This window comes from Ictalurus furcatus, chromosome 16 (genome assembly GCF_023375685.1).
Source record: "Ictalurus furcatus strain D&B chromosome 16, Billie_1.0, whole genome shotgun sequence".
NCBI lineage: Eukaryota > Metazoa > Chordata > Actinopteri > Siluriformes > Ictaluridae > Ictalurus > Ictalurus furcatus.
The window spans coordinates 28508287-28525284 of NC_071270.1; the positions used below are offsets into that span (position 1 = coordinate 28508287).

The window sequence follows — 16998 nt, forward strand, 5'->3', positions numbered from 1 at the left end:
GTTCTGTGTAAACTCTACAGACGTGTGTGTGTGTGTGTGTGTGTGTGAAAATCCCAGGAGATCAGTTTCAGTTTCTGCAATAAGTCACAGAGATCAGACTTTTCTTCATTCTGATGTTTGATGTGAACATTAACTGAAGCTCTTGACCTGTACCTGTATGGTTCTATGTTCTGTGCTGCTGACACGTGATTGGCTGATTAGAGAACTGCATGGATGAGCAGGTGTTCCTATTAAAGTGGAAGGTGAGTGTATATACAGATTACTGGTTGCATATAAGTATGTTATATATGTATATGTTTTATTTGTTTTTTAAAATAATAAAATAACAATAGATACAAATAAAATTACAAATATTAACAACAATATAATAATAATAATAATAATAATAATAATAATAATAATAATAGTAAATAATAATTTTGTAAAATAGTATTTTTTGTAAAAATAAAAAAGTTTCAATAGCATTAATAAAAAAATGAATAAATATGTAAATACCTGTTTAATGTAAATTGGAGTGGTAATATTTATTCATATTTATATTAATATTTAAATGAATCTGTGCTCTTAACAAACTTGAGGTCTCGGATTTTTTTTAAACACTAAAAGTTTTGTAAGTGTGAAATGTTTAAACACCTAAAGTTAGTTTTAGATAAATCCCTCAAACTACTTTCATTTCAGGATTTTAAAAGAAATGACTTTAGTGTGTAAATTCCACATTTCCACGTTTTTCCTGCTGAGGCGTCACTGCTCAGCTCGGTGGGGTTCATCCTCAACCGGAAGTTGTAATGGAACTCACACACACGTCGGCTCTCCTCGAAGGAAACCAGAGAATTTCTCCGGTTTTTTTTTTTCCTTGTTTTTGTTTTTTTACATTTTCGTTCTCTACCCGTATTGTGACAAATCCCACCTCCTGTGCTAGGATTGGCTTAAAGTTCATCACAAAGAAAGACTGTCCAATCGGAAAAGAGCGCATGAGTCACGTGTGCTTTGGGTAAGTCTTAAACTGAAAAGTTCTTCATAAGGGCGGGAGGCGGGGGGCGGGGGGATGGGGTACTGAACTAAACTGGAACCTTTTCTTGTCACTGGAGTGGAACCTTCAAGAGTAGGACTCCATGTTTCATACATCTCTTCTAACATTTCATTATTACACCAGAGATTCCTAAACTCGAGCTCGTGACCTCACTGGGTTATAAATGGAGCCGTCAGAGAAACTCTTCTTTTTTGTTTATGAAAATTCATATCACGAATATCGCTCTAACTATGAAGACGTATTTGTGTTCTTGTATATTGAAATGTTACCGAGAGTCTTTACCGCTATCCTGACACGCTGCACTAGCGTAAGAGTTCAGCAATGGAAACGGACAAATGGAGCATCGATATCCTACAAGGACTGACCATTTCTAATTGGCTGAGGACCATTTCTAATGAGCTAGGACCATTTCTAATTGGCCAGGACCATTTCTAATTGGCTGAGGACCATTTCTAATTGGCTGAGGACCATTTATAATTGGCCAGGACCATTTGTAATTGGCTGAGGACCATTTCTAATTGGCCAGTACCATTTCTAATTGGCTGAGGACCATTTCTAATTGGCTGAGGACCATTTCTAATGAGCTAGGACCATTTCTAATTGGCTGAGGACCATTTCTAATGAGCTAGGACCATTTCTAATTGGCCAGGACCATTTCTAATTGGCTGAGGACCATTTCTAATTGGCTGAGGACCATTTATAATTGGCCAGGACCATTTGTAATTGGCTGAGGACCATTTCTAATTGGCTGAGGACCATTTCTAATTGGCCAGGACCATTTCTAATTGGCTGAGGACCATTTCTAGTGAGCTAGGACCATTTCTAATTGGCCAGGACCATTTCTAGTGAGCTAGGACCATTTCTAATTGGCCAGGACCATTTCTAGTGAGCTAGGACCATTTCTAATTGGCTGAGGACCATTTCTAATGAGCTAGGACCATTTCTAATTAGCTGAGGACCACATAGAGGACATGAACACGTTTTTAGTAAAAATGTCCATCCATCCATCTGTCTTCTACCGCTTACTCCTTTCCAGGGTCACGGGGAACCTGGAGCCTAACCCAGGGAGCATTGGGCACAAGGCGGGGTACACCCTGGACAGGGTGCCAGTTAGTAAAAATGTCTTCTAATATAAATGTCTTTATATTATATTATATTACTATTATTAATATTAACGTATGGAAACCATTCTCACGGTTGGATCGGGAAGCTGTCACAAGGTTGCGGCGGACTTTAACAGGAAACACGGCGAGCACGTCACACACGACACTGTTACGACCGACGCGGTGTAAGTCGCCACGTACTACGGATGCTATGGATGGAGACTTTTGGGACACCTTGTATTATGACAAGGTCAAACCTATTTCCTGCGCTTTCCAGTCTCCGCACACAACTCTTACTGGGATCATCTCGTACAGCGTGGAGTCGCAGTGCTGATGTGCTCACATCTCAAGTCACGACCACAGAATTCTTTTAGTCAGTCGAAAAACATCCCCGTTATTAGTATTCGTGGCTCCTCAACGTGAGGAAGCATGCGCATGTAGTGTCAGACGTGTCCCAGGACAGGGGGTGTGGTTTGTGTGAATACGGGTGGGTTAAAGAGTGGGGGGTGTTCGGGGGGAGTTTTTGGAGAGTTGGAGGCCAGGATTGCTGACGCGGATAGAGAGAGGGGCTGTGTATGAAGACCTCCAGCACGATGTTGCTCTGGGTTTTGGTTTTCTCTCTGTTTTGTCCCCGAACAGAGAGTTATTTTTCCGAGGAGAACTACGCGGAGGAGTCGGAGATGCAGGCGCCCACCCTGGTGATCGCCATCATCGCCCGGAACGCAGCGCACTCCCTGCCCTATTACCTCGGAGCTCTGGAGAGACTCAACTACCCCAAAGAGCGCATCTCCATCTGGTAGGACAGGGCTTCAGCTTCAGGGCGTCAGCTTCAGGGCTTCAGCTTCAGGGCTTCGGGTTCATGGCTTCAGCTTCAAGGCTTCAGCTTCAGGGCGTCAGCTTCAGGGCTTCAGGTTCAGGGCTTCAGGTTCAGGGCTTCAGCTTCAGGGCGTCAGGTTCAGGGCTTCAGGTTCAAGGCTTCAGCTTCAAGGCTCGCGCTTTGCTCTGCTCTTTAAACTCGGTGCGCACCGGAAACAAAGTATCCCTCTATATGACCTTCTCATTAATTCCCACCTCATCTGTGCGTTTAATCCGGGCTGCACGATGCGGCAGCAAAAATCATATCGCGGTACACGATACATTATCATCACGGTACACAATATTACACTCTCAGAAATGGAGGTGAGACGATACCACTGAGGATTAGCTTTTAGCGGAGTGATCCGTAAAGTCCAGTTATGTACGTCTAAATTATTTTTAAAGTTAAACGATACATACTAAAGCTAACTTAACAGCATCGACGACAAAGTACAGTTTTATTGTTCGCTATTTCTGAGACTGTATCACAATATTTCGTGGGGTTTTTTTTTTCCCCCAACAGCAAAACACCAAGAACGAGTAAAGCCTCATAATGAACAATTACATTTTTACAAACCGATAAAGATTCAGTAACTTTATTGACGTATACATACGCTTTGTTGTGCGATCAGATGCTCGTCGTGACAGATGTTGTGTTGATTTCGAGTAAAGATCAATCGAAAAAGAAAAAAAAGCAAGTAATATAATATAATATAGCACCCTGTCCAGGGTGTACCCCGCCTTGTGCCCGATGCTCCCTGGGATAGACTCCAGGTTCCCCGTGACCCTGAAAAGGAGTAAGCGGTAGAAGACGGATGGATGGATGGATGGATGGATGAATATAATATAGCATAAAACAGGAAATATAACGCTAATGTAACTGTTGGTACAAAAATAATTTTCACGTCCAGTCTTATACCCCATGAGTGGTGATGAAGCTATAAAAAGCCACGACAGTGACCGTGACGATACCGACGACGTTAATCACGTTGCGATAGAAATATATCGCCGTATCGCCCAGCTCTGGCTGTAAATGTAGAAATGGGAGTATTAGCCAATGGAATCGGGGATTATATCATGCACCATTTTTTTTCCTCTTAGTACTCACACATATATCTAAAAATAAATCGTGTTTGTGTATGAACTGCTCTTATCAGTGTGTTTTTCCTTCCACTGGATCTATTCATACCCAGATCGAGTATCCGTGTGCGCTTTCTTTCACATAACAGTGTCTGTGAAAGTGGGAGGAGTTTCACTAGAAGTTGTGGGCGGGGACAAGCAATACTCAGAGTTAGTAAACTTGTCATTTGATTTTCCTTGCCAAAAAAGTTATAAAAGCCCAGGCATATTTTTATTTAATTTTTTTTTTCGTTGAAAGTGCATTGCCAAAAGACATCAAGACATCAAGGGTGCCAATACTTTAGCCGTAGTAAAATATAACAAATGTTGCCTCACAATTCCTAGGCTCTACAGTGCTATTATGATATATGTAGCGATCATATACTATTAATAAATGATTATTAATAAAATAGCACATCTCCTGTATATTAGAGCCATCCCGGAGGCTACGCTCATCTGTTTTTCCTTTGTTACCCACCAGGGCGGCGACAGACCACAACATTGATAACACCACCGCGGTGCTGAGGGAATGGCTGACCGTCATGCAGCAGTACTATCACTACGTGGAGTGGAGGCCCAAGGACAAGCCGACGTAAATCTTCCTCATTTTTATCGCCATATGAGGCCACGCCTCCTTCACTGAGACAGACACATACAGAGGCCACACCCCCTTCACTGAGACAGACACATACAGAGGCCACACCTCTGTCGCTGAGACTGACACAGAGGCCATGCTTTCTTCACTGAGACTGACAGACACAGAGGCCACGCCTTCTTTACTGAGACTGATACACGCAGAGGCCACACCTCCTTCACAGAGACTGACAGACACAGAGGCCACACCTCCTTCACAGAGACTGACAGACACAGAGGCCACACCTCCTTCACAGAGACTGACACACAGAGGCCACGCCTCCTTCACAGAGACTAACATGGAGGGAGACAGTGAGATAGAAAATCACAACTGTGAGAGTAATAAAAATGAATATAAAAGTATATTAGAAATATGTGAACGTATTCTATTTTCCTGTGTTTATTTTTACTCGATACACAGTGTTGAAGATCAGTGTAACTGAACCGTAAATACTGAGACACACTGATTCAAATCTTTACATAGCTGATTGTAACAACTAGCTGTTAAGAGTTTAGTTATTAGTGTAGAGAGATATTAAAGTACAGTCTGTTGGGTCTGTGATGCAGGCGTCGTATCCCAGCTGCCCCGGGGGCTGACGTTCACTCGCTCTGTTCTCTGAGCTCAGGAATGTGTGGACGTGCTTTAACCTGCCAGAGTGTGTTCGGTGTGTGTTCGGTGTGTGTTCGGTGTGTGTTCGGCACATGCTTTGTAACAATGCTCATTATTAATAACTATATAATTTATAATATAGTTTTTATATATGTATAATCTCATAATCAACAGGTTTGGTGCTGAACGCGTCGCTGTGTCACATGATCATTACATCATTACACGAGGAGTAAAACACTGCCATGTTTCCTTACAGAACTACATCCTGGAATTAATACGTATTAATTACACAGAAAAATAAACCACTTAATATTCATGAAATATGAAAACCGGTAGATTTACTGAACGCCCCTTAAAAGATGATTGCTTTGTTTTCTCCCTTAGCGCTCTTCTATTACGTGCTATTAATATGCATAAATATTATCCTTATTAAATACCCTATGAACATTAAATTCTTTCGTGTTTTTCACGGAGAAAAAAACCCCCCCGATGTATTCATTACGAATGTTTATTAATTACGAACGTTCCGAATGTCTGTTTTGAATAATGAATCGTCTCTGTGTCTGTTTCCCGTCCCAAATCTGTCTGTGAAAGTGGGAGGAGCTTAGGTTTAAAAACAAACCACAAAAAACATAAAAGGTCACAGTAAAAGTACAAATTAATATCTGTAAAAAATTTACATGTAATTTTTAAAAATGTATTTATTGTTATCATCAACAATAATAATAATAATAACAATAATAACATTTTTATTACTATTATTAACTGTTACATATGGGAAAACATTTTATCTTAATTTATTTACATTTATTTTAAATGAAGTTTATTGCTTGCTCATCCCGTCGTTGGACAATCAGACACTTGCTATGTAGTAAAGTAGTGTTATTATTTACAATAACAGTAAATAATTAGCGTATTTAATGAATGAGTGTGAAATATGGTGTATAATCAGGTGTCGTGTACTGCAGTAGCAGCTGAATAAAGCGCTCCTGCTTAATTCATGTTCATTTATTCAAAGCTGAACAATTACGACGTTGTGGTTTTCTGAGTGTTTTTTCTCTCCCTGCGCAGGTCTTTTGCCGGTGAAATGGGGCCTAAACACTGGAGTAACGGCCGCTATGAACACGTCATGAGGCTGAAACAGGCGGCGCTGAACTTCGCCAAGAAGCGCTGGGCTGATTATATCCTGGTAGGACAGCGCTAGTGATCACATTCAATACTTAATGTCCCGTAAGCTCTTCTAAGCAATAAAGACACCCAAGACAGAATTTTGTGGTCTGTAGTTTGCCGATACAGACAACATCCTGACCAACCCGGACACGCTGAACCTCCTCATGGCTGAGAATAAGTCCGTGATCGCCCCCATGCTGGATTCTCAGTCGGCCTACTCCAACTACTGGTGTGGCATCACGCCTCAGGTAAACACAGCTCAGGTAAACACGGTTCAGAGAAACACAGTTCAGGTAAACGCAGCGTATTAGACACCGTTACTCCGCAGCCTTGCTGAGTTCTGGATTCTGATTGGTCGTCAGGTCGTTAATCCTCTAGAACAGCCGCCCTGACAGTAGCGCAGGTTTACATGAACACGCTCGTAATTATAACACGTTATCGTTTCTACTCTCCACGTAAACAGATGTCAAACCTGGTTGATATGGAGAATAAATATTTATGTAACGTTTATGGAAGGAGTCTCCGGTCTCCATCTTCAGGACAGAGGTGTTTACGCTTCTTCGCGGTTTCCCCGGTAACGCTTCAAACTGCGATTTTTATTTTTTTTTGTCTTCTTAACGCCGAGAGAGAGGAAGAAGAGAGGCGGGTGAGGGAACGAGTGTTTATAGCTGCTATAACGTAAGCAAGAACTTGTTCAGCGAAGATTGAATTGAACTATAAACAGACGAAGAGTATGACGTGTCATCGTGTGAATAACATTTAGTTACGTGCTACATCGCACAAACAACAACATTAGCTGTCCGGTCAGGTACGTAGAGCTCACAGACTTTAATATCTGTTTTATTAATGATGTCAGCGGTGAATCTGTTGATAGATATGTTATGGTTGTATTTCAGGGTTATTACCGTCGCACAGCCGAGTACTTCCCGACCAGGAACCGGTACCGTAAAGGCTGTTACCCTGTTCCCATGGTCCACTCCACCATGCTACTGGACCTGCGCAAGGAGGGCACCGAGAACCTGGCGTTCTACCCGCCGCACGCCGATTACTCCTGGCCCTACGACGACATCATCGTATTTGCCTTCTCCTGCAGAGTTTCAGGTACCAGAAAATTCACTACTATACTTTCCACCACGATACATCATCATGGAACTCGGGTAACGCTCGACACGATGCTGCCATCACCATGCTTCATAACGGGCAGGGCGATCTCAGGATGACGAGCGGTGTCGCGTTTCCGCCAAACGCAGCACTTTGTGTTGAGGCGTAAACGGTTTTAAACGTTGTAATACTGCATACAATTTATTTACAATATTAACACCGGGAAGAGTTTGATCATTTTTATCCCAAGCTAATTTGAAAAACGATCCATGTAGACGCTTACCTTACATCGTTCGACTTTTCAAAATACCTTCCACTCGGTCGCGTTCGTTTATTTGTTGGCTTGTTTATTTTCGTGTCTTATGTAGGTCTGCCCCTGTATTCATTTATACGTTTTTATTCAGTTATTATTTATGACCGTGGTCCTGCCAGGAATATACCGTAGCACTGGATGCTGAACGTGGCGTTAAAAACGAACCTTTATTCACAGTATTAGACGCATGTTTGACAGAAACGCACGTCGTTTTGCATTGTTTATGATTCCGAAATAAAAACGGAGTCTTTTCAGTCATCGTTTTTGCTTCATTCAGATATTCTGAGAATCGAATGAAATCATGAATCATGAATCGAATCGAATCGAATTGAATCGTGACACATAATCAGCACAGCGTGTAATATTTTTCATTATGTGTCATTACTGAGTGTATTAATGAGACTTAATCTTTTGTGTTTTTTTGCTGGTGCAGAGGTACAGATCTACGTGTGTAATAAAGAGCGTTACGGCTACCTGAACGTTCCCGCCAAACCGCACCAGACCGTGGAGGACGACCGCATTAACTTCGTCCATCTCTACCTGGAGGCTTTGAGTGAGTGGGATTTGAGTGTTTTTGGTATACTGTGGTAGGTTATGCTGGAACGTGTACGAGAAGGCATCGATTCATTTCCTGTAACAGTCAGGTGAAGCTGTAACTTTATAAATTAAGTCTGTCAGGTGTGTAACTGATAGATTTGATGTTTAAATGAAATGAGGAGCTCTAAATGGCATGGACGAAATATATTGAAATATAAAGAATTCACAACATTAACGTCCATAAATAAAGTTATGTGTAATAAAGTGGAATGACACGGGGAGAAAAGTATTGAACACACTAAGAAAAAGCAGTTCTCCAAGGCAAGGAACCAGCTGAAATCCGTAAGTAATTACACCCCCTGTCTGTGTAAATGAATATCAGCTGGGTTAGTAAATTGATGGTCTATAAAAAGGCTTTTCGTTACCAAGGTGTCACACAAGAAGCATCTCATGATGGGTTAAAGCAAAGAGCTCTCCCAAGAACTTCACAACCGTATTGTTGTGAAACATATCGATGGAAACGGATACAGACCTATTTCAAAACTTCTGAATCGTCCAGTAAGCACCATTGGGGCCGTTATCCTCAAGTGGAAGCAACATCACTCCGTCATCAACCGGCCACGCACAGGAGCTCCTCACAAGATCTCTGACCAGGGAGTCAGGAGAATAGTCAGAAGAGTAGCCCAAGAGCCAAGGACCACTCGGAAAGAGCTCCAGAAACACTTGGAGGCAGCAGGTGCCATCGTCACAGAGAAAACAATAGGCAATGCACTCCACTGCTCACACTCACCCGCAAGACTCCATTACTAAAGAAAAGGCATGTCGAAGCTCGTTTAAAGTTTGCTACAAATCATTTGGACGAGCCTGTGAAATACTGGGAGAGTGCAGTCTGGTCAGACGAGAGCAAATTGAACTTTCTGGCTGTCATACTACACACCATGTTTGGAGAAGAAATGGCACTGCACTTCACCCTAAAAACACTACACCAACAGTGAAGTTTGGAGGTGAAGCATCATGGTGTGGGGCTGTTTTTCATCACATGGTACTGGAACACTTCATATAATTGAAGGAACGATGAAGGAGCCCTTTACCGGGAGATTCTTGAGAAGACTCTGCTGCCATCCACCAGGATGATGAAGATGAGACGTGGGTGGAGCTTCCAGCAGGACCACGATCCAAAGCATACAGCAAAGGAAACTCTCAACTGGTTTCAGAGAAAAAAAATCAAGCTGTTAGAATGTCCCAGTCCATCACCTGACTCGAATCCAACTGAACAAGATTTAAAGACAGTAAGTTTAGAAGAACGGACCGAAATCACACCTGAACACTGCGGCTATTAATTTCTTCATACAGGAAGTGTCTTGAAGCGTCATTACAAACAAAGGCTTCTCCACTAAGTATTAAATACGTTTCAGTTAGCGTGTTCAATACTTTTTCCCCGTGTCATTCCTCTTTATTACACACAACTTTATTTATGGACTTAATGTTGTGAATTCTTTCTATTTCCGGATTTCTTGAGTTAACACTGATGTCTGGTGAAAGTTTCATGTGAATAACCTCACTGGAAATTGCGTCCAACACTTTATTTCCTCCACCGTATAGGAATTTTAAAAGTGCAGGTGTACACAGAGGAAATTAGGATTGTTGAACATTTTCGTCAATGCCGACGTCATTAACCGCGTGTTTGTTGACTGGATACATATCTAAATATTTATAGTGATAAAAATGGTGGCTGATGCTCCTATGATGCTGGACTTACAGGCGGTATAATACTCAAACGAAAAAGAAACGGGACGAATAACATTCCCTTGTTCTGTAACGGTCTTCTGTACAGTCGACGGACCCCCCATGTATTTATCCCGCTACGTGCACGTTCCTCCCAAGCAGATGGACCTGATGGGCTTCGATGAGGTGAGTAAACATCAAACCTGCAGCTGCTTCCCGTCTGCTCCGTATATAAACACTCACCGCACGGCTTCGTGTTCGTGTGAAACCTCCCGAGAGATCATTTCAGAATGAAAGGACTAGGTCTGTACGTAACGGTGATTCTCAATCCGTTCTCCAGGTGTACCTGATAAACCTGCGCAGGCGGCCCGACCGCAGAGAGAGGATGCTGTGGTCTCTGTACGAGCTGGAGATCAACGCCAAAGTGGTGGATGCTGTGGACGGAGCGTCAGTTCTACACCTTCACCTTTAAATGCTGAGTGACGGAGTGGTGCAGAGTCACTGTTACCACCCTGGAGTTGATTCTTTTCCTATAACAGCACATCCCCGAGTGTTTTATTCCTCTTACACCACAGCTAGCTGCTAACGAATAGAAACCTGCGCTACTGTCAGAGCTGCTGTTATAGAAAATTAATCAACACCTTCTGAACGAGCAGGAATTCAGCAGCGCTGTGGTGTAAATGTATTAACGTGTGTGTGTGTGTGTGTGTGTAGAGCGCTGAACAGCAGTGATATTAAGATCCTGGGTGTGGACCTCCTGCCTGGTTATTACGACCCGTTCTCCGGCCGCACGCTCACCAAAGGGGAGGTGGGATGTTTCCTCAGCCACTACTACATCTGGAAGGAGGTGAGGAGTTCCTCCACACACACACACACACACACACAAACACGCCTTTAAATACATGTAAAAGTAATATTCATTTCGTTTGAGCACACACTGGCCTCATGATTAATGAACAACATCACAATGTTTGCATACTTGCCTACTTGAGTACTTGCATACTACTCAGAATTAGAATCAAAAGGCACCGTGGTCAACATTTATACAGGCTGAGGCAAGTGTATGATATTAGCATACTTCATTTATACTAGCACACTTGCATTTTAACTATTATATTGGCATACACGCGTACGTGTGAATTATTCTTACATACGTGCGTACGGGAATTATAGCATACTTCCATGCTTTCATTCATTTTAACGTTCTTGTGTACTTGCATACTTTTCACGTAGTGTGCTTCTTTATACTAGAATACTTGCATTTTAACGTTCGTGTGTACTTGTGTAGCGTTTACGCAGTGTGTGATTTGTGTATAAGTTTGGTATAATTTGTGTGTGTGTGTGTGTGTGTGTTCTCGTCTCTGTCTCTCAGATGGTGGACATGCAGATGGACAAAGCGCTGATCTTCGAGGATGATGTTCGGTTTCAGGGCAACTTCAAACGGCGCCTGATGAGGATGATGGAGGAGGTGGAGCAAGCCGAACTTGACTGGGACATCATGTGAGTGACGCCCGTCTGACGACGCGTTGCTGTGGAAACCTCTCGGTGTTTCTCATTCTAATAAAAGAAAATACAAATAAAAATTTGTCCGAGTAGAAAATGTTTGAAGATTAGCTTGAGGCGTGATGTCTGGGCGTGTCGGAATAAACGATCACATGACATCAACCGTGCTCGTGTGTGATTGGCTGGGATTCTTTTGATGATGTCATGTTGCACTATATGTGGCATGTATACACATTATAGTAGTTGATGGACGTTAGTCCATCCATTAACATTAAGATTGTGAAACATCTGGATGGAAATGGGGTGTCTGTGTGTGTGTGTGTGTGTTTCAGATACCTGGGCAGGAAGCAGGTGAACCCAGGTGAGGAGGAGCAGGTGGAGGCGGTGAAGAACCTGGTGATTGCTGGTTATTCGTACTGGACGCTGTCCTACGCCATCTCACTGCAGGGAGCTCAGAAGCTGATCAACGCTGAGCCGATCTCCAAAATGCTTCCTGTGGACGAGTTCCTGCCCATCATGTATGACAAACATCCCAAGTGAGTAATCCCAGGGAATAGAGAGAGGGAATAAAGAGAGGGAATAGAGAGAGGGAATAAAGAGAGGGAATAGAGAGAGGGAATAGAGAGAGGGAATAGAGAGAGGGAATAAAGAGAGGGAATAGAGAGAGGGAATAAAGAGAGGGAATAAAGAGAGGGAATAGAGAGAGGGAATAGAGAGAGGGAATAAAGAGAGAGAATAAAGAGAGGGAATAGAGAGAGGGAATAGAGAGAGGGAATAAAGAGAGAGAATAGAGAGAGGGAATAAAGAGAGGGAATAAAGAGAGGGAATAGAGAGAGGGAATAGAGAGAGGGAATAGAGAGAGGGAATAAAGAGAGAGAATAGAGAGAGGGAATAGAGAGAGGGAATAAAGAGAGGGAATAGAGAGAGGGAATAGAGAGAGGGATGGTGAGGGAGCGAGTGTTTACAGCTGCTATAATGTCAGTGAGAACAGGAACTCACTCGTTTCACGGACATCGAATGTAACCATAACCGGATAAAAAGCGTGCCGTGTTTTTGAATGGATGAATTGTAATGTGTGGTATAAGAGGAATAAAACACTGTTACAGGAAATGAATCAGCTTCGTGATGGGAACAGAAACGTCAGCGCCATCGTGGATTATTTTCCTATAACATCATGACACAGTGTTTGTTTTTTTTTCGTATCGGAGATCAAACGCACGTTTATTTCTTTTATGAAGTTCATTTTGAGATCTTTTCAGATTCAGGAATGTTTCTGTAACGCCAGCTCCTCTGCAGTAAAACTGTAATCCAGCGCTGTCTCTGGAAAAGGCTGGAAAAGTACACGATTGGATCTGTCATAAGCATATGTTTCAAATGTTAAAATAAACGTATAGTGAGGAGGTTTGTGTGCGTTAGGGTTGCTGCGTGGTTTCTTAATTTAAAACTCTTTAGGCTCGTGGTCCAAAAATAATTCAGAACTCTGGTATTATGTGGTAACTCTGCGCCGAAGCGCTGCTCTCGAGGTAAAATACTGTATATCCTTCCACAATGCCCTGTGTGTGTGTGTGTGTGTGTGTGTGTGCATGCTCTGTATCCTGGGAGCTGTATTCCCCCCAAAAATCATATCTAATTCTTTAAGAGTTCGCATAAGTGGCACTAAAATCTTTTAACTGCTGGGAGGAACTTTAACTGGGGGACAGAGAAAGGGGCGGAGTCAGTCCTAATGTTATTGATGACTGAGATATATATATATATATGAAAGCATGATGGTGAAAGCATCCCAAAAGCAACATAGTTGTGTTCCAGAAACTCCTCCATGCAGTCAAGCGATAAAACACGCTAAAAAGGATTCTTCTTCGATTTAGACAAGGACCAATTCAACACATCTATTATTACTAGAAGCCATGAAATATCACAGGAGATTAAAGTGTTAACTTTGTTACTCAGCGAGTTATCACGCAGGATTAAATTCACCATGTATGCCAGTGAAACTAATCTGTTTGTTTGTGTTTGTCTCTCTTGCACAGCGAAGACTACAAATCCCACTTCCTGAACCGGAACCTGCAGGCGTTCTCAGCGAGCCCCCTGCTGGTGCAGCCGTGTCATTACGCGGGCGATGCCGAGTGGGTGAGCGACACAGAGACGTCTACGCTGTGGGACGACGATAACGTCCCTACGGACTGGAGGGGCACGTACAAGAGCCTGAAGGGCGGAGCTCCACCGGTTGGCATTCAGAGCGCCGCCTACAAGGACGAGCTGTGAAACGCGGTGCTGAATGTGTGTGTGTGTGTGTGAGAGAGATAAAGAGAGACTCTGGACGTATGTGTAGTGTGAGAGGAGACCGTACAGCTCGTAACAGCTGACGTTCCTAAACGCGGTCAGCCGGGGACCGAAGACTGTGCCACCCAGGAGACCTTTAATAACCTGTGTGTGTGTTTTCTCAGGTACACACAGTGCCGTCTGGACAGAATCCAACATCATTTTTGTCATTTTAACAGTCAGTCTGGGGAAAAACCCTTAAACATTTGGAATGTTATTTTTCTTTTATTACAAAAAAGCACCAAACGGTTGATTTTTATCGCTTTATTCCGGTTTTACAGTCTCGTTCTGGTCTGTTTACTGGTGTATTATCACATCTTCGGTCCTCTCGTTGAGTAAGAACAGATCTGAAAGCCACATTATCCCGAATCAACTCCAGTCCTACGTGTAATTTCCTAAAATCCGAGACGTTTGGGGAAAAAAGCTTGAAATGTCCTGTACGGTTCACCTCATATGAACATCCATGAGCTCCGAAACAAAACCAGAACCGAGTCTGTCTGATCCAGATCCACAGGCTGCACTGTATGTTTGTGCATTAGGGTTTAAAAAAAAAAAAAATAATAAAAGTATTAGAATTATTTTCTGTAGGTTTTTTAAACTCATTTAGCATTTTTAAGTATTTGTAATGTTTACTGCTCGTTCATTTTTTTAATAAGTAAAAATGTAAAAAAAAAAAAAAAGTACTATATAAATAAGACAAATAATAATTAAAAAAACGTTTAATTTACAATGACCGAAGTCTGCTTTAGTCAGACAGTAAAACAGATACTTTGCACGTCTCATGCTAAAGACAATCAGAGACAGAACAAAGTGTGTACCGGTGTGCATGCATATTAATCAGAGGCAATGATTACCTTTTTCTGAATATTTTCCAGCCGGTTCGTTATGTTTCATCATCATCATCACCATCATCATCATCACCATCACCATCATCATCATCACCATCACCCTCATCTTCACCCTCATCACCACCCTCACCATCACCCTCATCCTCACCCTCATCCACATCATCATCACCCTCATCATCATCCTCATCCACATCTTCACCATCACCCTCATCATCATCACCATCACCCTCATCCTCACCCTCATCCTCATCACCATCACCCTCATCATCATCCACATCTTCACCATCACCCTCATCATCATCACCATCACCCTCATCCTCACCCTCATCCTCACCCTCACCCTCATCACCATCACCATCACCCTCATCCTCATCCACATCTTCACCATCACCCTCATCATCATCACCATCACCCTCATCCTCACCCTCATCCTCACCCTCATCCACATCTTCATCATCACCCTCATCACCATCACCATCACCCTCATCACCATCCACATCCTCATCACCCTCATCATCACCCTCATCCTCATCCACATCTTCACCATCACCCTCATCATCATTACCATCACCATCATCAACCTCACCCTCATCCTCACCCTCACCCACATCTTCATCCACATCCTTGTGATTTCTCTTATTTATTTCCTGAAGCTTTTCATCTTCCTTTGTATTTCTTTCTGCTGAAAAAGTGTAGGTGATGAAAAGACGTCATATGTTAAGATTTTGGTTGTTTTTCCTCCACACTGAAATAAAGTGTATAATAATGTAACATGATATTTTGGTTCCAAGTCATTTAAAAAATATTTTATTATTATCATTATTATTAAGTATCATTATTATTATTATTAAATATCATTATTATTAGTAGTATTATTATCATTATCGTTATTATTATTATTATTATTATTATTACAACACGCTTGTTTACATTCGTCTTTAGTCATGGTGTTCACTACAAATAAGGTAAGAGCTCATGTTTTTTAAAGTAATGAAATTACGTCTGGTAAGTGATTGAGTTTTCTTTTTAATAACCCTTTTTATGGGTGTGTTGGTGTGTTTGACAGAGTTTATGTAGCATGTCCCCTGATCTGAGCGTTCCTCCAGGAAAGAAAGAAGTCATCACCATGCTGTGTAACGGATCACATGACTCCGGAGGATGGAGAGGACGGGGTTGTGTCGTGATCCGTGTCGAAAGCTGCTGAAAGGTCGAGGAGGATGGGACATGAAGACAGTCTGGACGATCTAGCGGCATGACGCTGAATCTGAGCGGTCCTGCTCCAGAGCGCACGCTAGGACGAAGGTTCACCTTCGACACGAGTTTTAGAACAAATATAATCTGTAATACAAACATAAATGAATGAATCATGTAATAATAGAAATCTCTCTGAGTATTATTTTCCGTTATTGTTATAAGTTTATTTGTTTCAGGTCATGGTGGATTGCACAGGTTATGCAGCGTAACTGGTTTTTTTTCCACTGATGGTGAAATTCGATAGAGAAACAGACCGAGTGTTTTTGGGGGGGTTTTTTTTGTTCAGTGATCCTGAGAACGAAGCGTAGAAAACAGGACTAATGATCGATCGTGTCTGTTGTCATGGTTACACTTCGAGATGTGTACATGCATGTATTTCCATACAGACATATTCATTTGTTTACGTATAACCATGAGAACAAAAAGAAATCATTAACCGTTTAGGCCATTACCGCCGTTACCCTCCATTTCACAGGCTCCAAAGTAATTGGACAAACTAACATGATCTATAAATATTCTGATTATTTTTAATACTTTGGAAGCAAATCCTTTGTAGTCAGTGACTGCCTGAAATCTGGAACCCGTTTTGATCATCCAACAGCATGATCATAAATATAATATAATATAATATAATACGGTTTCTCGGAAAAAATTGGGCAGTGACTGGATCTTTGTCTCCAACCAATAAGACATATTTTCCCAGAAGATATTTCAGTGCACACAAGAAAAGAAAAGAAAAGAAAAGATGATCAGTTGTCGGTCAACTTGACAAAAAATACAGACATTTCAGTCAAAATGAAACTTAAAAAGTCTTTAAAAACTCACTTGGCAGATACATATATATATATATATATATATATATATATATATATATATAT

The 16998-nt window shown here is 41.9% G+C and overlaps 1 protein-coding gene across 1 annotated transcript; it reads left to right on the forward strand.

Annotated features, from left to right (window-relative positions):
* Positions 1-2653: 2653 nt before the first annotated feature.
* Positions 2654-14879, forward strand: cercam (cerebral endothelial cell adhesion molecule). The gene is made up of 12 exons (XM_053645940.1): positions 2654-2929; positions 4589-4699; positions 6422-6539; positions 6634-6768; positions 7417-7621; positions 8368-8487; positions 10306-10382; positions 10537-10643; positions 10911-11043; positions 11569-11696; positions 12032-12235; positions 13727-14879. The coding sequence occupies exons 1-12, from the start codon at positions 2709-2711 to the stop codon at positions 13959-13961; spliced, it is 1794 nt and encodes a 597-aa protein (XP_053501915.1). The 5' UTR covers positions 2654-2708; the 3' UTR covers positions 13962-14879.
* The last annotated feature ends 2119 nt before the right edge of the window (positions 14880-16998 follow it).

Bases quoted from the DNA above. Each gene is read 5' to 3' on its own strand.
- cercam (XM_053645940.1), top strand. From the start codon at position 2,709: ATGAAGACCTCCAGCACGATGTTGCTCTGGGTTTTGGTTTTCTCTCTG. The intron at 7,622-8,367 runs GTACCAGAAAAT...TTGCTGGTGCAG, and splicing joins CTTCTCCTGCAGAGTTTCAG to AGGTACAGATCTACGTGTGT. The intron at 12,236-13,726 runs GTGAGTAATCCC...TCTCTTGCACAG, and splicing joins ATGTATGACAAACATCCCAA to CGAAGACTACAAATCCCACT.